This window comes from Carlito syrichta, unplaced genomic scaffold (assembly GCF_000164805.1).
Source record: "Carlito syrichta isolate Samal-C Ts95f unplaced genomic scaffold, Tarsius_syrichta-2.0.1 Scaffold305249, whole genome shotgun sequence".
In the NCBI taxonomy this organism is placed as follows: domain Eukaryota; kingdom Metazoa; phylum Chordata; class Mammalia; order Primates; family Tarsiidae; genus Carlito; species Carlito syrichta.
In genome coordinates this window covers 1-19,447 of record NW_007249345.1, presented here as the reverse complement: position 1 = coordinate 19,447, position 19,447 = coordinate 1, and the positions used below count along the sequence as shown (strand labels likewise).

At 60.6% G+C, this 19,447-nt stretch overlaps 1 protein-coding gene across 1 annotated transcript in view; it reads left to right on the top strand.

Annotated features, from left to right (window-relative positions):
- The window catches only part of LOC103263757 (diacylglycerol kinase zeta), a 32,532-nt gene extending 13,989 nt beyond the window's left edge, over positions 1 to 18,543 (top strand). Inside the window, exons 2-26 of the mRNA XM_021714125.1 lie at positions 7,428 to 7,536; positions 7,856 to 7,951; positions 8,262 to 8,339; positions 9,485 to 9,541; positions 11,683 to 11,754; positions 11,853 to 11,969; positions 12,067 to 12,138; positions 12,430 to 12,525; positions 12,774 to 12,856; positions 12,961 to 13,021; positions 13,112 to 13,225; positions 13,304 to 13,444; positions 13,903 to 13,981; positions 14,160 to 14,215; positions 14,372 to 14,434; positions 14,535 to 14,608; positions 14,689 to 14,800; positions 15,137 to 15,336; positions 15,558 to 15,658; positions 15,766 to 15,845; positions 16,014 to 16,083; positions 16,212 to 16,252; positions 16,752 to 16,891; positions 18,068 to 18,099; positions 18,368 to 18,543. Of these exons, the coding sequence (XP_021569800.1) occupies positions 7,428 to 7,536; positions 7,856 to 7,951; positions 8,262 to 8,339; positions 9,485 to 9,541; positions 11,683 to 11,754; positions 11,853 to 11,969; positions 12,067 to 12,138; positions 12,430 to 12,525; positions 12,774 to 12,856; positions 12,961 to 13,021; positions 13,112 to 13,225; positions 13,304 to 13,444; positions 13,903 to 13,981; positions 14,160 to 14,215; positions 14,372 to 14,434; positions 14,535 to 14,608; positions 14,689 to 14,800; positions 15,137 to 15,336; positions 15,558 to 15,658; positions 15,766 to 15,845; positions 16,014 to 16,083; positions 16,212 to 16,252; positions 16,752 to 16,891; positions 18,068 to 18,099; positions 18,368 to 18,477 (2,254 nt within the window). The 3' untranslated portion in view covers positions 18,478 to 18,543. The remainder of the gene's footprint in view (positions 1 to 7,427; positions 7,537 to 7,855; positions 7,952 to 8,261; positions 8,340 to 9,484; positions 9,542 to 11,682; positions 11,755 to 11,852; positions 11,970 to 12,066; positions 12,139 to 12,429; positions 12,526 to 12,773; positions 12,857 to 12,960; positions 13,022 to 13,111; positions 13,226 to 13,303; positions 13,445 to 13,902; positions 13,982 to 14,159; positions 14,216 to 14,371; positions 14,435 to 14,534; positions 14,609 to 14,688; positions 14,801 to 15,136; positions 15,337 to 15,557; positions 15,659 to 15,765; positions 15,846 to 16,013; positions 16,084 to 16,211; positions 16,253 to 16,751; positions 16,892 to 18,067; positions 18,100 to 18,367) is intronic.
- The last annotated feature ends 904 nt before the right edge of the window (positions 18,544 to 19,447 follow it).

Genomic DNA, 19,447 nt, shown 5'->3' with positions numbered 1-19,447 from the left:
CGCCGGAGCCCAGCAGGTCGAGGCTGTGGTGGCCGGGAGCGGCCACTGCACTCCTGTCTGAGTGACAGAGTGAGACTCCAACTCAAAAAAAAAAAAAAAAAAGTTCCTTGATACAGCTTTAGATTCCGCATCGCAACTAACCTTTAAGAAACTACCGTTTGTCATATTTTGGTGTAGTAGCAAAAAATATCTATAATTACCTGAAAAGGCTGTTAAAATATTCCTTCTTTTTCTAACTATGTGTCAGTGTGAGGCAGAATTTTCTTCAAGCAAAATTCATATCACAACAGATTGAATGCAGGGGCAGATATGAGAATCCAGCTGCTATCTACTGAGCTAGACATTAAAGAGATTTGCAAAAATGTAAAACGATGCTACTCTTTTGCTAACTTCTTAAGAGGATACGGCTTATTAAGACTGGGAGCGGTAGCTCATGTCTGTCATCCCAGCACTTTGGGAGGCCGAGGTAGGAGGGTTGCTTGAGCCCAGGCAGCTGTTCAAGACCAGCCTAGGCATCATAGTGAGACCTCATGTCTACAAAATAAATAAAAAATTATCCAGGTGTGGTGGCGCGTGCCTACAGTCCCAGCTATCCTGGGGGCGGGGGAACTGAGGTGGGAGGATCGCCTGAGCTTAGGAAGTTGAGGCTGCGGTGAGCTGTGATCGTGTGCCACTCACTGCTCTACAGCCTGGGCAACAGAGTGAGACCCCCCAAAAAAACCAAAAACAATATGGTTTTTCACAAATATATGTTATTTATGTTAACATGTAATGGGCTTATTATTTTTAAACAAATTGATACATTTTTAAACATTTCTTAGTGTCAGTAGTTGATATGGTAAATATTAGTAGCTGTCTTCCTCCAAAACAAAGCCCTTTTGGGATTGTCAGTAAATTTTCAGAGTGTAGAGGACTCTAGGGCCTCTTGGATAGCTACCCGGGGCGGGTGGCGTGACCAAGAGGGCATGAACACTCCTTGCCCCTTCACCCATTAAAAAAATGTAAAGAGGTCTTGGGATGAGGGCGTGCAACAGTTGTCATGCTAGACCCTAGGGAGATATGACAAGACTGTGAGCCGCGGGTGGCTTTCTGGATAAGATCTGTGTAACGTGGACTGTCCTCTCCCAGGCATTCTTTAGCTTGGCAGAGCTAGGTCAGCTCTGAAAGCCCCCTTGGCAGGGCCAGACGACCCAGGACCTAGAGCTCTTGCTCGGTCACTTAAGTTGCAGGCAGTCCCAGGCTTCCACGAACCTCGGGTGTCCTGTCTATTCGTTGGATCAGTAATGTGTCCTGCACAGGGGACTTACTGGCCCCTGTCTGTAATGCTGGGGACAAAGTGTTTTCTAAGTTGTGAAACACTCCAAAGATACTTATCTTTGTGGTGGTTTTGTCTAGAGCTGGTGTGCTTAGCTGCCTCAGACCCCAGAAAGCCTGACCAGTGGGCGTGGGAGGGCTTTGGGTGGCCAGCACCCCTTCCTTGAAAGAGCCCAACCCCCACTTTTTCCTCCATAGACCTCTTTCCCAGGCCGAGACATGGGCTGGGCAGTGGCCAGCTCCAGGTGGAGGGGAGGCCACCGGGCTGTTATTCAGCCTGGCCCTGGGAACTTTGAGAAGAGAAGCCCTGAGGCTTGGTCCTGTGCTGCATGCCTGCCCGCCCACCCTCCTCTGCCTGCCTGCCTGCCTGCCTGCCTGCTGCAGGGCCCGGACCCGCCGCAGGGAGAGGAAGTGCATTCGGTTACCAATAGGGTTATTTTCATAACGGCTGTCTCAGGCTTGGGGGAGGAGAGTGGTGAGGGGGAGGGAGTAGAGGAGCTGCTGCGGCAGCTCACTCTCCAAACTAGGACTTGCTCAGCAGAGGCCAGAGGCCTGGAGCTGGAGCTGGAGCCAGAGCCAGGCCGGCTCCCACCTGCTTGCCCACCTGTCTGCGCCCTGCCTTCCAGATCAGGTCAAAGGGTTCCCCCAGCTCCTCCTCGCCTTCTGCTTCCTCCCCCTGTATCTGTGTGGGTGGGTCTTTGGGGGAGGTCAGGGTGGACCCAGGCGCCACTGATCCTAGGTGAAGGTCTGGCTCCGTCCGGCCTCTGGAGCTGCTGGAAAAGGGAAAGGGTTGTGTCGGACCCCTGCTCCAAGCCAGGCCCTGTTGAGGTGACAGTAACTGGCCTGGCCACCTGCTCCTGACGGCCATTCTTGTGGGTTTGTCTTGTTTGGACGGGGCCCCCAGCGAGCAGAGGTCTGGGAAGTCAGGGCCCTGCTCACCAGCCCCCAGCTTGCCTGGGGTGTGCCAGCCTCCCTTCCAGCTTCCCCTCCTTCCCTCTCACCTGGAGGCAGTGGGAGCAAAACGACCCGAGGCGACTTCTGGCCAGCAGCCTCCTGGGGAGGCAGCCGCAGGCTGGGGCTGCTGGCGATGGGCTCACCACGCGCCGTGCCCAGCCTTCACTGAGCAGGGGACATGGGGGGCCCTGCCCACAGTGTGGAACAAACTCTGGCTGAATCCCACCGGGTATCCTGTGACAGCATCCCTGGGGGCAGAAAGTCCCTGAGGGCCAGGCCAGGTACCAGGGGCTGAGGGCATTCCTCATGGCACGAGCAGACACCCAGCTGACACCGGCTGCTGACTCTGTTCCTCATGTGGTGGATGGTGGCCACCTTGGGCACTCCTGCTTCTCCTTCTGGGTTCCCACCCCCACCATGGGCAGACAAGCCCCAGGAGGTGGCACAGTCACAGCCTCGGCATCTGTTGTGGACAGAGGGCCTGCCAGGCCCCTGCTGTCTGCCAGGTATTGACAGGTGCTTGACCTCCATCCTCACACCAGAACCACCCTAGGCCAACCTTCTGAACCAGGTGGTGTCATCCCCACTCTGTAGGTGAGAAATTGAGGCTCAGAAAGGTTAGTGGATCCGCCCAGGGCAGCAATGGCAGGTGCGGATTCCACAGCCCTTGAAACAGGAGCAGGGTACAAGGTGGTCTGGGCAGAGGTGAGGAGTCCTGTCCACTCCAGCTAGTAGCTGATGAAGCTCTAGCCACCCACCCCACCACTGCAGCCACGATCGCTGTTCATCAAGGGAATGAAGCCAGACTCCCCCACGCCTGTCCCCAGCATCCCTTGCCCTCCCAGGCCCTGCCCTTGCCAGGTCCCACAGCCAGCTGGAAGTGACAGGGTCCCATGAGTCCTTTCCCCTTCTGTTCCCCTTGGTGTGACAGGCTCCTCCAGGCTCCCCACCAGGAGGCTGAGGGGCAGCCACTTTGCTGTGCTGTTGGTGTCGAAGCCCTGTGGGGTGACCTTTACATGTCCTGTGGCAAGTTGGAGGTGACAGCACGTGGCGAGGAGCTGCCATGCAGAGCTGTGCTGTGGGAGAGACTTCGGGCCCAGGCTGGGCTCTGACAAGGCCCAAGAAGAGCCTTTGCAGAGATAGGAAGTGAGGAGTCCAGCACTTGCTGACCAGAGGACAGAGGTTTCTATGGAGACCAGAGGAACAGGAAGCACCGGACCAGGGGAGGAGGCCCTGGGAGCAAGAGGGTGCCTGCAGGAGGGCCTGTCATGCAGTGTCCCCTAGCCCACCTAACAGCCTCCTCGGACAAACAAGGAAACTGAGGCCTGTGAGGGGACGGCTCTGCACTTGGCCCACAGTGTGGCCGGCCTTGCCCTCTGCTGGGAGGGGCTGCACCATCCGGCCACCGAGCAGAATCCTGGATGGGCCCCCGGCAGGGTGTGGAGTCTAGTGCTGTGGGAGCACCTGTAAGCTGCCCCCTTGTCGAGATAGGGGTCCTGGCCCCCATGGGAGGCGTGGGTCTGACCCAGCCCATGCCGCCACCCACAGAGTGCAGCAGCACCTCCCCCACAGTGACTGTGGCCTTTTGTTTTCTGGGTGACACTAGCATCAGGCGGTGTGTCCGGGTGACTAATCTTCTCCAGGCCGGGCAGCTGTCACAGGGCAGCCTGACCAGACGAGCAGGGAAAGCTGACACCCTGGGGACTGATGGCAAGCCAGTGCCCTGGCAGCAGCGGGCAGCCAGGCCTTCAGGTTCCTCTTCCCTGAACACAGAGCAGACCCCAAGTCAGAGAGACCTGGGTTCAGGTCCTGGCCCTGCCACTGCCTGACCGTGTGACCATGGGCGTGTTATTACCCCTCTTCAGGCCTCAATTTCCTCATCTCTAATGGAGCCTACCTCAGAGTTGTGGTAGGGATCCCATAAGATGATAAATCAGAGTGCTTACCACCAGGCCTGATATGTCTATAATCCCAACATCTTAGAAGGCCAAACCTGGAGGATCGCTTGAGGCCAGGAGTTCGAGACCAGCCTGGGCAACAACATAGTGGGACCTCATCTCCAAAATAAGTAAATGAATAGTAAAGTGCTTAGCTCAGGGCCTGTCACATGGATGTTCAGTAGATGGGATCGCATTCTTATTCCTATCCCATCCCAGCCCCATGGTCCAAGAGGAAGGACCCTAACCCCGCCCGTGCCTGAGGCTTTGCTGACTGGTTCCAGCATCGACTCCACACTGACTTGCCATGCGCTCTGGGCAAGTGGCCCCTCTGCCTCAGTTTCCTCATCGGGAATGCAGTGCAGTTCCTGCTCCTGGGAAGTGTTGTGGGTTACAAAATGATGAGAAGTTCGATGTTAGCCATGTTGACACTGATTGTAGGAGAAAGCCAAGTGCTGTCTGCCTGTGCCTGCCCTCCTGCCCATGAGCTCCCCTCCTGCCCCGTGGTTCTGGTTTGAGTAGGATACTATTGGGTGTGAGAGCACTGCCCTGACCGCCTCCCTGTTGTCGCCAGCAGCTGGGGACTCTAACAGGCAGAGACCAAGAGCTGGGCTGTCCCGAGCTCTGCTTCCCCAGGCGTGGCTGCCTGCACTTGGTCATAGGAGCTTAGACACCTTGACCCTGGCCACCTCTCCTTTGCCATCCCTGCATCCGGCCTGCAGCTGCCTGCTCGACTCCCAGAGCTGCAGCAGATGAGAGTTGCGTGGGCAGGAAGAAAAGGTGCTGGACACATGGCCCAGGCCTGACTCCTCAAGCCCACTGTCTCTGCCTTCGTCCTCCTTCCTCCCACTGTTTGCCCACCATGCCTCCCTTCTGCCAGGCCTTTGGCAGGCGAAACATTTCTCCTGTCAGCCTGAGGTGGCATGTTCCATGGCTGTGACTTGGACCTCTACGTCTGCCAGGGGCTAGAATGCTTCCCCTACCAACCTTTCCCAAGCTCAGGGGCTAGGGCTCAGGAGAACATGTGGGGACACAGGCGCCCCTGGGCACCTGGAGGCATTGCCACCCTGAACCACACAGGCTTGTTGGCCTTCCCTGATGAAGAGAGGCGAGGTCACAGGAGCCTGACACTGGCAGCCCGTGAAGACAGGAAGGCTGAGAGGAACATGAGTCCAGGACAGGACCGAGAAGGCAGCTGGAGCAAGGATGCTGCCCACAGCACCTGCCTTCCCTGCAGAGAGTGCTGGGGCTGCCAGCATCAGGCCCCTAGGACCATGTGTAGCTGCAAGCTCCCTCACCCACAGAGCCAGAAGGGTTTCCGGGCATCACCCAGCGCTTCACACATGGGGTATCCATACTTTGCCCCTTCAGAGTTGATACAGAGAAGAGAGGCACCAGAAGGTTCTTATGAGCAGAATCCAGAATCCAGAATCCAGAAGGCTTTTGTTTTGGCTCAGGCCTCCTGTCGCGTCCCCCGAGTAAAGGAAGATGGAGGAGCTTCTCTCACTGGTGGCCAGTGACTGTCCAGTCCCCTGAGGGCTGCTTCCATGGGTCCAGGTAGAACCTCCAGATCTGCCTTCGGCCCAACCCAAGGCTCCGACTGGGAGTCTTGTCAGGACGGAGTTCCCTTGCCGAGGCCCTTGTTTTGTTATCAGAGCTTGGTTTGTGCCACTTCCCGGGAGGAGAAACTAAGCTGTCCTGAGCTGGTGGCAAAACGAAGGCCCAGCAACTGGAAGGCCTTCTTCACTCAGGGCCCCATGGTCTGTCTAGGAAGATTCCGGCTCCCAGCGTTCTTTTTCTCTTCTTTTTTCTTTTGCATCAGCTTCTGGCAAAGAAGGTGAAGTCTATTAGTCCCGGCCTCTGTGGATGATGGTGCCTGGGCAGGGGAAGCTGGGGGGTAGCCCAGAGTGCCCCCCACCTAGGACTTCAGGGGCTACCTTGGGTGCCCCAGCAGCTGTAAACGTGGGCTCCCTGAGAACCCCCAGAGACCCTCTGATCCTCTCGTGGTCAGAGGTCCCAGGGACCTCCCTCCCTCCGAAATGTTGCTTCTCTACTCAGGGGGCAGAGGCTGTGACTGGGCTCCTGGACCATGACCAGGCCCGCCCCTGATACTCCCGGTCTCTGCCCAACAGCCACCCGCCTGCCCCTGCCATGGAGACCTTCTTTAGGAGACACTTCCATCAGAAGGCGCCAGGTCCTGGAGAGGGGCAGTGGCGGCCCAGTGGCATGGGGCTGCCCACGGGCAAGGCCCGGCGCCGTTCCCCTGCCGGGCAGGCCTCCTCCTCACTGGCCCAGCGGCGCCGCTCCAGCGCTCAGCTCCAGGGCTGCCTCCTGAGCTGTGGGGTGGGGGCCCAGGGTTCCAGCCGCTGGCACTCCAGCACTGTGCCCCCTGCCTGCAGCCCCCACCTCCTCGTGGATGAGGCGCCCACCCCACAGCCTGCCCCGATGGGGGCCCCGCTCCTGGGTGTACCCCTGCCGTCGGCAGGGCTCGTGGGCATGAAGGAGGAGGAGGAAGAGGGGGTCCAGGAGGAGCACATGGCAGCTGAGACAGCGAGTGCCGCCCAGCCGGGCCCCGGGACAGCAGGGCCACCCCCTCGCTGGGGCCCCCGGCTGCTGCTGCCCAGGCCCCGATGCCTGCGCCGAGCCTCCTCCCACCTGCTCCCCACCGAGGTAGTGTGTGACCACACCCTCTGGGGCCTGCATGGCTGCTATCGGCGCCTCAGCCAGCGGCGGCCCACAGGCCAGCACCCCAGCTCTGGGGGCCGAAGAGCCTCGGGCACCGCTGCTGGCCCTGCGATGCCCGCCTGTGTGCGACCGCTGTCCCGCAGGCGCCAGGTAGCCCTACGGCGCAAGTCGGCCGGACTCCAGTCCTGGAGCGCCCTACTTGCGTAGGTATAGCTGTGGCTAGGCAAGTGGTGTGGCCTCAGAGGGGTCTGGCAGGGCAGGGGCCTCGAAGCGCTGCCTGGCCCAAGGGAGCCCGCTCAGGGACAGCTCTGGCAGCACCCCAAAACCAGTGCACCCAGAAAGGCCATGAGAGGGCTGAGTCTTCTGCAGGGAGCCTCTCGGTAGCTGAGGCTTCCACGGGGCTCTTAGGGCCTCCCTGCCGCTGTCCCGGCCTTGGCCTTGGATCGAGGTTACAGCGAGGGCAGAGATCCCAATTCCAGGAGGTGGAGGGAGCAAGGGCTCAGTCCCACGGAGCCTCAGCTGTCTCCTCTTCTGTAGGAAAGCCATCACCAAGGCGGGCCTTCCGCACCTGGCCCCACCGCCTCCTGCTTCTGGGGCCCCCTGCAGCGACTCAGAGAGGCAGATCCGGAGCACTGTGGACTGGAGTGTGAGTGGTTGGGTGCTGGGAGGGATGGGTGTGTGGGGGCACTGCTGGGTACCAGCTCTGCTGGATTCTGGGCGTGGAGCGTTGGGGAGGGCAGTAGAGGCACTGTGGGTAGCTGGGCGAGGGGCCCATGGGCAGATCTCCTGGGGGTGGCTACATTGAAGGCAAGCCTTCCAGAGTAGGGACAGTGGGGAAAACAGGACAGTGCACAGGCAATCTTGGCAGTTAGAGCTGGTCCATCTTGGGAGAGGGAGTGTGGGTGGGGGCTGATGGGTAGGCTGGGTGGCAGGCACGCACTGAGCATGCTTATCCTGTGGTGTAGGAGTCAGCGACGTATGGGGAGCACATCTGGTTCGAGACCAACGTGTCGGGGGACTTCTGCTATGTTGGGGAGCAGTACTGTGTAGCCAAGATGCTGGTGAGTGCGCTCCGTGGGGCATGCTGCCCCCTGGTGGCGGAGGAGCAGGGTCTGCAAGCCTGCAGGCCAACCCCGCGGACCGGCAGCCACAGCCCTTCCTGGAAGCGGGAGTGAGCCCTCACCTGTGCACCCCTGTTCTGGGCTGCCCAGGACAGTGAGGGCCTGGAGGGCTTTGTCCTGATGCCAGACGCCAGGATGGGGGTCCCAGATGGCTTCTGTGCTGGGACAGCTGCAGAGGGCTTCTCTGCCTGCTAGAGGCAGCGTTAGGGATAGCCTTGCCTGGTGCCTCAGGGCCCACTTTGTCTCGCAGCAGAAGTCAGTGTCCCGGAGAAAGTGTGCGGCCTGCAAGATCGTGGTGCACACCCCCTGCATCGAGCAACTGGAGAAGGTGAGTGTGACTTCTCGGCCCTTCCCACCCTTTGGGTGTGATGTACACACACACACACTCTCATATGTAACCGTACACATGTCCACACCTTACAAAGACAGCACCTGCCGGAGGTGACTTGGCATACACAGTGGTGAAGAGTCAAGGACCCTGGAGCCAAATGCCTGCCCGGGAATCCTGGCTCCCCCCTTATTAGTCACTGTATCCTCACTGTCCAGAACTAGTGTGGCACAGAGTGGGATTCATTGACTTTCCCAAGGGACCAGATTAACACATGATGGCCGCTGTATCAGTTCATCTTGTCCAAGCACGCGCTTGGAAGAGGCTATGATTTGTTGACGCCTCAGAACCCGTTTGTGGCTGGGCTGGTCCCCACATGCTGCTCTGTGAGACCTTTCTCCAAGGACCATCGTCCACAGCGTGTCTGCAGCCCGGGGCATATGTGGGCACTGCGCTTCTGGAGGGAGGTAGAGGGCAGCTAGGCAGGCAGTCTAGGCAGAGGGCAGGGGAGTTCATATGGAGATAGGGCTCCCAGGCTGCACACGGGAGAGTCCATGAGACCAGGAATGGCTTGAGAGAAGCTGGCATGGGCTGCTTCCCAGCCTCTGACTTGTGGAGTGAGGTTCTCCTGTGCTTCTTGTAAGGCTGATGCAGGGACAGCTAGGAAAAGAGAACCAGAAATGCAAGCCCAAGCATTGTAGACCCATCATCTAAAGTGGACATGGAACCACGAGTCTACAGATTAGCCAAAGGTCCCCGGGGGCAGCAGCACAAGCCTGTAAGCAAGTTCAGGTTGGCTGCATGTGCCTGGGTCAGGAGTGCTTGGAGGGCAAGGGAGAACAGAAGGATGAGTAATCATCCACGGTCCCATTTCAGTGGGGAGACAGACATGAAATTCCCAGGCTCTCCTCCATCCTTGGGTGCTGGGTGGAGATGGAAAGATTCCATCTGGTTAGTGGGGAGGAGGCAGGATGCAGGAGGGCTTCTGAGAGGAGATGTCTCACCTTCTGAGGGGTCCCAGGATGGTTTGGGGGTATCCTGCCTCATGAGGATGACTCCAGGTGATCCTTTTCTGGAGGGGTGACCATACACTTGACTCCAAAGGGAGGTGCTGACATTTTGGTGGTCACTACAATGTTTTGCAGATAAATTTCCGCTGTAAGCCATCCTTCCGTGAATCAGGCTCCAGGAACGTCCGCGAGGTAGGTGCCCAGGGTGGTGGGGGATAGGGTGCCCTGTTTCCTGAGTGGGCCTCTCTGCAGTGCCTCTCGAGTGCCACCAGGGGGCTCGGCTCCTTCTGTGCTGCTCTTGGGTGGGGAGGTGCCCTGCGGAGGCTCCCAGAAGGTTTCTGAGGGGTATGCCTGGCTGGCCCTGCCTGCAGAAGGGGCGGGACAGTGTGTGCCTCATTGTGTACGCCAGCTTTCTCTGTTCCCCTTGGAGTCTGAGCCTCCCCTCCGGGCCATGGAGAAAAGTCTTGGGCCCCTCAGCTCATGCACAGGACTGTGGAGGGCTTCCTGTAGCCTCAGGCCACTGTTGCTGTGCACCCTCCCACCCCTCACCTCAGTGACATTTCTCCCTTCCTCCCCCAGCCATCCTTTGTACGGCACCACTGGGTACACAGGCGACGCCAGGATGGCAAATGTCGGCACTGTGGGAAGGTGAGAGACCCTGCCCGAGGACATGGCCACCTGCTGCTTGGCCAGCAGCCCAAGCCCACGCTGTGCATCCAGCGGGGCCTGGCTGTCACTGGCCAAGCCCCAGCGTGCAGAGTCCCAGGGCTGACTCTCAGCCCGGCTGCGATATCCCAAAGCACCCTGGCCTGTTCTCGGTCGCTGGGCAGAGCAGGAGAGCAGGGAAGAAAGTTTCCTTCTAATTGGTATGTCTGGTGTGCTCTGAAGTGGATGGCCCCTTTGAGGATCATTTAGACATTCTCATCCATCAGCTCAGCTGCTGTTTGTTGAGTGCCTGTCAGGTGAGGGTGTTCTACAAGGGAAGCAGAGGTGTTGGTGACAAGCGGGGCAGGCTGGGCTGGCTGGCAACTCCAAGCTCTGAGCTGGGCAGCGGTTCCCCCCCTTCGAGGTCCGTGTGACTCGAAGACAGACCCTCCAGGGACCTGCCCTGGCACAGTCCACAGTGGGTTTGTTTACTCACTCATTTGCCTCTTGTCTGTCTCCTGTAGTGAGTGGAGGCTTTAGAGTTTAGAGGCTTGTTCCTCTGTGTATTCTGCGTGCCCAGCAGGTACCTGGCACATGGTAGGCCCATGGTAGGCCTAGGTAACAGTGTGTGGGATGAACAGGGAGAGAAGGTGATAGGTACTCTAGAGAAACAGTGAGTTCTGCGAGAACACGCAGAGACCTGGCCAGGACAGGACAGGACGGAGGGAAAGTATGAGTTAGGCAGGAGTTGGCCCCGAATACTCTACAACTCAACACCTTGCAGTTAACTTCAGAATCATGGGCTCCTGGCTGAGCATCCCTGCTCTTGGGGCTTATTTTATTGATTTAAAAATTTTTTTTTTTTTGAGTTGGAGTCTCACTCTGTCACCCAGACTGGAGTGCAGTGGCTGCTCCCGGCCACCGCAGCCTCGACCTGCTGGGCTCCGGCGATCCTTCCGCCTCAGCCTTCCAAGCTGCCGGAATTACAGGCATGCGCTACCACACCCAGCTCATTTTTTTATTTATTGTAGAGATGAGGTCTCGCTGCCCAAGGTGGGTCTCGAACCCGCGGGCTCAGGCAATCGACTCACCTCAGCCTCCCAAAGGCACAGGATTACAGGCTGAGCCACCGAGCCCAGCTGATTTTAAAAATTTTAACAAATGTGTTCAAAGCCAGACATCGTGGCTTATACCTATAGTCCCACCTACTTGGAAGGCGGAAGCAGGAGGATAGTTTGAAGGCAGGAATTCAAGACCAGTCTGGGCAGCAGACTCAGTACCTTTTAAAAAAGTGTTTAGCCAGGCGTGCTAGCTCATGCCTGTAATCTCAGCTCTTTGGGAGGCAGAGGCGAGAGGATCACTTGAAGTCAGGAGTTTAAGATCAGCCTGGCAACATAGTGAGACCTCGTCACTACAAAACAGAAAAAAGGAAAAGAAAATTGGCTGGGCACGGTGGTCCACGCCTGTAGTCCGAGCTACTCGGGGGCTGAGGCAGAAGGACTGCCTGAGCCCAGGAGGTCGAGGCTATGGTGGGCCATGATCATGCCACTGCACTCCAGCCTGGGTGTCAGAGTGAGACTCACACTCAAAAAAAAAGGAAAAGTCCCTGGGTGAGAGTGGTTGGCCACGGGAAAGGGACTGGGCCTGCTGCTCTGTGTCCCTGTGCCTAGCCGTCCTGTCCCCCTCAGGGCTTCCAGCAGAAGTTCACCTTCCACAGCAAGGAGATCGTGGCCATCAGCTGTTCCTGGTGCAAACAAGCAGTGAGTGGTGCCCCCCCCCCGGGCTGGCCCCACCTTGCCCTGGGCTTGGCCCTGGGGTCTCGGTGCCACCCAGCTCAGCCCGGCCCCTCCCTCTCTAGTACCACAGCAAGGTGTCCTGCTTCATGCTGCAGCAGATCGAGGAGCCGTGCTCCCTGGGGGTCCACGCAGCCGTGGTCATCCCGCCCACCTGGATCCTCCGGGCCCGGAGGCCCCAGGTGAGTCCTGCCTTTACCCTCGACACCCCACACGTCTGGAGTTGCCAGCCAGCCCAGCCGGCCCTGCTCGTCACCAACACCTCTGCTTCCCTTGCAGAACACCCTCAAAGCAAGCAAGAAGAAAAAGAGGGCCTCCTTCAAGAGGAAATCTAGCAAGAAAGGGCCCGAGGTTAGGCCTGGGCTGGTGGGAATGGGAAGGGCAATAAGGGAGGGATGTGTTTCTCAGAAGAAGGAGCCCCCCCGAGGTGCATGACCCTCTGGTGAGGCCATTCAGACTCTGGGGTCCCTGAGGAGGGCGGGAGATGAGAGGCCAGTTGCCCCGCTACGGCTAGCTCGCTAGGTCTGACCTAGGTATGACACATGAGGATATGTCGAGGGAATGGAGTATCCCTGGGTAACCGCTGAGGATGGGAGTGGGGTCTCCAGGACCAGAAAGCCTCACTGGCTCTCTGTCTCCAAGGAGGGCCGCTGGAGACCCTTCATCATCAGGCCCACCCCATCCCCCCTCATGAAGCCCCTGCTGGTGTTTGTGAACCCCAAGAGTGGGGGCAACCAGGTGAGAACAGTCGTCCCTCCACAGAGAGCTCTGGGGAGGGGTGGGGTCAAGCCCACCTGCCCAGCTGTTCCCAGGGTCCGTTTCCAGCTTCCACCCTACTCCCTCTTTCCCAGGAATCCTGGGAAATCCTGGCCCATCTCCAGCCCTCACCCACGCCCCGTATTGACCGGATCCCCACAGCCACATCTGTCTCCCACTGCCCTCCTGCCTCCCTGTCCCCAGCACCTCTTGGTTCCTGTCCCTTGCAGGGCGCCAAGATCATCCAGTCCTTCCTCTGGTATCTCAATCCCCGACAAGTCTTTGACCTGAGCCAGGGAGGGCCCAAGGAGGCGTAAGTATTTGCCAGGATCTTGTAGGGGACGGTGGGGGTGACTTGCCTATCGCTTGAGATCCAGCACACATCCCTTCACCCCACTCCCATCTTCCTGACCCCAGACTGGAGATGTACCGCAAAGTGCACAACTTGCGGATCCTGGCGTGCGGGGGCGACGGCACGGTGAGTCCCCCCCAACAGAGCCAAGTGTGGGTGTACCAGAAGCCCTGGCCCGCTGGCCTGACCTGGCCTCTTCTGCTCTGCCTCCTCCAGGTCGGCTGGATTCTCTCCACCCTGGATCAGCTGCGCTTAAAACCACCACCCCCTGTTGCCATCTTGCCCCTGGGTACTGGCAACGACCTGGCCCGCACCCTCAACTGGGGCGGGGTAAGCACCCACAGGAGGGGGGTGCGGCAGGGGGTCTCTGACCCCAGGAGGGGCTCAGTTCCTGCCTCCTCCCTCCAGGGCTACACAGATGAACCTGTGTCCAAGATCCTCTCCCACGTGGAGGAGGGGAATGTGGTGCAGCTGGACCGCTGGGACCTTCACGCCGAGCCCAACCCTGATGCAGGGTCCGAGGAGCGAGACGAGGGTGCCACCGACCGGGTGGGTCGGCCAGGGCGGCGGGGCCTGGGGGCTGGGCTCCGCTTTCCCCCTCGCTGGTTCTGGGGCCTTGGGCCGGTCTCCCCGTTTCTCCGGCCTCCGCTGCTTCCTCTGCACGATGGAAACGTGATACTCGCTTCACAGGGTGGCTTCTTATTCAGAGGATAGTTCCTCAGCGCCCACTCCCTGCCAGGCACTGCTCTAAGCAGTGAGGAGAGCAAGGCTCCCACTCTCGCCGTGCTCCGGTGTCCAGCGGGGAAGAGGTGCCGCCGGGCACTCGGGGAAGTCCCCGAGGAGCCATGAGGGCAGAGCAGGGTGGCACCTGACATGGAGGGTGGGCTGGCGCAGAGCTCCGGGGCCATTGTTAGTGTGGGAAGGGCTTCTGCAAATGGTAGGCCAGGCCCCTGGAGGGGGACATCTGTGAGGCCTGCCCTCATGTTGGTCCCTCGCCCTTTTTCCAGTTGCCCCTGGATGTCTTCAACAACTACTTCAGCCTGGGCTTTGATGCCCACGTCACCCTGGAGTTTCATGAGTCTCGAGGTTGGCAGCCTCCTGGGCAGGCCGGGGGGAGAGAGGGCACAGGAGTGTCTCCAAAGAGGGCCAGACCTTGCTCGCACCAGTAAAAGCCTCTCCTTCCCAGCCCCACCTCCCCTCTCTGACTGGGAAGTACCAGCAGGCTCAGATGGACTCACTGTCCCCATTTCTTGTCTCCACCCAGAGGCCAACCCAGAGAAATTCAACAGCCGCTTTCGGAATAAGATGTTCTATGCCGGGGTGAGTCTGGGGTCTGCCAGCACCTTCTTCCACGCCCACCCGTTCCACCACCCATGCTCCCTGCCCACCTGTGTCTATCAGGCCACAGGAGCCCTGCCAGGTGGTGGTGAGAAAAGATCTCTGTCACCAGATGGTGACGCCCTCTGTCCCCCACAGACAGCCTTCTCCGACTTCCTGATGGGCAGCTCCAAGGACTTGGCCAAGCACATCCGAGTGGTGGTGAGGGGGGCCAAGCTGTAAGCAGAGCGGGCGGGCCAGCAGGGAGGAAGCTGCCTTGGCGCGTGTACCCTCTAACACCCGCCTCCATTCCTGCCTCCAGTGTGATGGAACAGATCTGACCCCCAAGATTCAGGACCTGAAACCCCAGTGCATCGTTTTCCTGAACATCCCCAGGTGAGGAGGGGAGGGCTCGGTGGCCCTGCTGCCCCCGACCTGCAGACTGTTTTGAAGCCCAGCCATTGCCCACCCCCCAGGTACTGCGCGGGCACCATGCCCTGGGGCCACCCTGGGGAGCACCACGACTTTGAGCCCCAGCGGCACGATGACGGCTACCTCGAGGTCATTGGCTTTACCATGACGTCCTTGGTGAGTGGGCCCTGGGCCTGCAGCAGAGCTGGGAGCATGGCCTGAAGATGGAAGGTCACCCACCCTCCCCTTCGCTGGCCAGGACAGCAGAGCCGCCTTCACCTCCCTTCTCTGTTGCGTCCTGTCTCTGACCCGAGAGCCACTCCCAGCCTGTCCCCTCTGTCTTTCTGGGGGGACACTTTCATTGTCTGCTCTGGCCGGAGCGTCACCTTCATTGCCTCGTTCTCTCCCCTGTTTCTCTGTCTGGGGTCATTCTTACTTTTGCTCTCTGGCCAGACTCCCTGGAAATAGCAGAGCTTGTGGCCCCCACCTGACCTGAGCTTCCTGCACCCACAGGCTGCGCTGCAGGTGGGCGGGCACGGTGAGCGGCTGACGCAGTGCCGTGAGGTGGTGCTTTCCACGTCCAAGGCCATACCAGTGCAGGTGGATGGCGAGCCCTGCAAGCTCGCAGCCTCACGCATTCGCATTGCTCTACGCAACCAGGCCACCATGGTGCAGAAGGCCAAGCGGCGGAGCACTGCCCCCCTGCACAGCGAGTACGTCCCACCCCTGCCACCACGTGCTGTGAGCACTGAGGCTGGCCCTGCCCTCTCTGGGCCTGGGTTCCCCCACCCGTAGAAGGGAGCTGACGGCCCTCTGCCCGGGCTGCCGGCAGTGGGGCAGGATGTCCGGCCAGCACTTGGCGTGGGGCCTGGCCAAGGGTTGGCACCCCAGGCAGGGTCTCTGCCGAGTCCCTCCTACTGGGTCTGCCCCACAGCCAGCAGCCAGTGCCCGAGCAGCTGCAGGTCCAGGTGAGCAGAGTGAGCATGCATGACTACGAGGCCCTGCATTACGACAAGGAGCAGCTCAAGGAGGCTTGTGAGTGGCAGCAGGGGTGGGCGGGGTGGGCGGGGTGAGGAGCTGCCGGTCCCCTGAGGGCAGAGCCTGGGGAGCCGCCAGCTGCTGATGGCCACCCTGTCCTCCAGCTGTGCCGCTGGGCACTGTGGTGGTCCCAGGAGACAGTGACTTAGAGCTCTGCCGTGCCCACATCGAGAGGCTCCAACAGGTAAGCGGTGGGGTGGGAGCCTCGTGCTGGCCGTGAGGTGGTAGGAAGCGGGGCGGCACCCCCCTCCCCAGGTGAGCCTGGCCTCCTGTGCTGGTCCCACCTGCTTCCAGCTCCCTTTCCTCCCGGGTCCCAGCTCCACCCCAGCCTGGCCTTTGTTTCTCTCAACAGGAGCCTGATGGTGCTGAAGCTAAGTCCCCAGTGTGCCAGAGACTGTCCCCGAAGTGGTGCTTCCTAGATGGTGAGTCTGCCCCGGAGGTCAGCCCCTGGCAGTCCTGGCTCTGGCTCTGCCCTGCCCCTGCCCCAGGGGACCCCAGTCGGGGCGGCAGACGACCCAGGCCTGTCCTCAGCCACCCCTCTCTCCCGCAGCCACCACCGCCAGCCGCTTCTACAGGATCGACCGGGCCCAGGTGAGTACTCGCAGGCCTGCTCTAGCCACAGCTGGTCCAGGGCCCCAGGGCCCACCCTCCCAGGACGCCTTCCCTATCAGCTCCACCAGGGACTCCTGGGTCCCGTAGTGCGTTCACACTTGTCTCTGTCTGTGGACAGGGTGTGGCTCTGCCCTCCCGACTCAGGTGCACAGGGAGGATGCCAACGGGAGAGGGAGACGGTGTGCCAGAAACAGCTTGTTGGGTGGGCAGGAGGGCCTTGAAGCGCAGGGCCGCCGGTAGAAAGAAGAGGCACTTGTGGCCAGGTGCCAGGTCACTGGGGCAAAGGCCAAGCGGTGGAAGGAGGCTGTGGAGCCAGTGGGTCCAGTGCAGAGGTCAGGGCCTGGGCTGGAGGTGGCAGGAGCGATGGGCAGGGCACTCGCCTGGCCAGCTTCTTGGTGTTAGTGCCCGCGGTGGCAGAGGCTTCTCCAGGTCTGCCAGCCCTGCTCCTCTGTGCCCTGACCCTGGCCTCCCCTCACAGGAGCACCTCAACTATGTGACTGAGATCGCACAGGACGAGATTTACATCTTAGACCCTGAGCTGCTGGGGGCATCGGCCCGGCCTGACCTCCCGACCCCTACATCCCCTCTCCCCACCTCACCCTGCTCACCCACGCCCCGGTGAGTCCCCGACTCCTCTGGCCCCCGTGGTCAGTCCCCCCTGTGAGGGGGCAGCTCCTGGATCCCTGCCTTCTGCCCCAGCCAGCTGCCCGCCCAGCCCCTCCGCCAGTCGGCAAATGGCGGCAGCCTGAGCTGGCCAGAGCCCCCCAGCGAGCCCTCAGCCCCACAGTTCCCCTGGGGCAGCGGCCTCTCATCCACCTGCTGCTCAGGCCTCAGACCTGGGCTCCCGCCCCTCAGTTCTTCAGCAAGTCCTGGCAGCTCTTCTGCTTCTCCCCCACCCCACCCCCTCCCCAACTCTGCTGCCACCAGCCTAGCCACACCCTGGCCCCAACCCTTGTATCCTGTGTCATTGGTGCCCAGACCCCGTCTCCACACTGCAGCCTACTAAAACTGCAAATCCAGCCAGCAGGGTGACTCACACCTGTCATCCCAGCATTTTGGCAGGCTGAGGGGGGAGGATCACTTGAGGCCAGGAGTTCAAGACCAGCCTGGGCAACATAGCGAGACCTCTGTCTTTACCATAAAAATAAGCATTTTTAGGGAAAAAAAAATGCAGATCAGACCAGGCCACTCCCCAGCCTAGAACCTTCTCTCTCGGCAACCTTCCCTGCAGTCATGGACCCTCCCCAGGTCCCTCATCATGGCTCGGGGCTGAGCCTGAGCCTGGCTGCCTCTGGCCACCCAGCCCTCTCTTGCCGTCCACCTCACAGTCCAGCCTCAATCCTCCTGTCTTGGTTCTCTGAGGCCCCAGGCTGGCCCACCTCCAACCTTTGTCCTCACTGCCTCAACTGCCTCAGACTTCTCCCTGCTCTTCCGGAGCAGTTCGGGTCTCAGCGTGCTGTTTCTTCCTTGGGGTCTTCCCCAGGAGCCCCCTGCAAGGGCGCCTCCCCGCTGCTCACCTCCACGCCCTGTTCAGCCCCTCCAGCACCCCGTCCCCCCAGCACTTATTTATTTCACCTGTTGGTCGCCCTGCACTAGAATGTGAGCTCCACGAGAGCAAGTTCTTCACCCGTCTCATTCCTTCCTGTAACCCCAGCGCCTAGAACAGTGCTTGGTGTGTAGTAGGCACTCAATAAACTGCTGAAAGAATGGAGGGCAGCCCTGGTTGGGGCCGGGGAGGGTGCCCAGCAGGGCCGGTGCCGCAGCAGGTCACGTCTCACCCTGCTCTGTTTGCAGGTCTCTGCAAGGGGATGCTGCACCCACCCAAGGTGAGGCTCCTCCCTCCAGGGCCCCTCCTTTCTGCCTGGGCAGAGGCAGGAGGCTCAGGGAGGCGGGCAGGGCCCCCACACAGCCCCACACAAACAGCCGGGTGCTCCACATGGTCATGTTCACATCCCAGCCCACCCTCGGCACGTGTACACGTCCCGGCAGGCACACTTCGCACAGCGACGCAGCACATGTGTGTTCATGCACCAACATGCACCCACACAAGCCCAGGCCTCCGACCGCAGAGTAACGGGCAGGTGTTCTGTGCAGGTGACGAGCTGATCGAGGCTGCCAAGAGGAATGACTTCTGTAAGGTACCGGCTCCGGGGCTCCAGCGTCTTCCCTGGCAGCCCCCTCCTCTGAGTTGGGCTGAGAGCTGACCCGTCCTGGCGCTGTTGTCTGCTATCATCTGGTCTTCTGCAGGGTCTCCACAGTGGTTGTCCCAGTTCACCGTGCCCTGTCTGCCCAAGCCACAACAGATATCCCTCTGGGCTTCCTAGCTCCTAGACCTGTCCCATGCTTAGAAAGGAGCGAGTCTTCGGTTGCCAGTGCTGCCGGGGAGTCCGCAGCCCCTGGGGTCAGAGGGGTCCCTTGCCCCTCCTCTCACACTCAGACCCCCTGGAGGTGCCTGGGGGGAGAGGTGTGTACGCACACTAGCGTCAGGCATGCCAGCCGAGGAGGGAGCGGTGCCCTGGGAGCCCACCCTGCTCTGCCTCCTGCCTTCAGCTCCAGGAGCTGCATCGGGCAGGGGGCGACCTCATGCACCGCGATGAGCAGAGCCGCACGCTCCTGCACCACGCCGTCAGCACCGGCAGCAAAGAGGTGGTCCGCTACCTGCTGGACCACGGTGAGCTGTGCCGCTGGGGCCCAGGGTCGGGGGCCACGGTGGGAGGCGGGGAGGCTGCCAGGTCTCTAACCACCTCCCCCCTCCTCCAGCCCCCTCGGAGATCCTCGATGCCGTGGAGGAAAAGTGAGCATCTGGGCAGTCAGGACCCGGGTTACCGTGGAAACCTCCCTGTCGTCCCCCCGCCCCTCCCGTCTTGCCACATCTGCCATCCCCTGGGTCATGCCCCCTGGCCCCGAGGCCCCGAACTCGCTGCTCCTCCTGATGGCGCTCGGAGACGTGGGTGGGCCCAGAGGACTGGATGGGGTCACAGCCAGCCCCTGCTTCCCCAGCGGGGAGACCTGTCTGCACCAGGCGGCGGCCCTGGGCCAGCGCACCATCTGCCACTACATCGTGGAGGCCGGGGCCTCGCTCATGAAGACAGACCAGCAGGTGAGCGCACCGGCGGGGCGGGGAGCCTGCGGCCGCACCACCCAGGCCTTTCCCAGACCCGCGCGCGGGGCCGG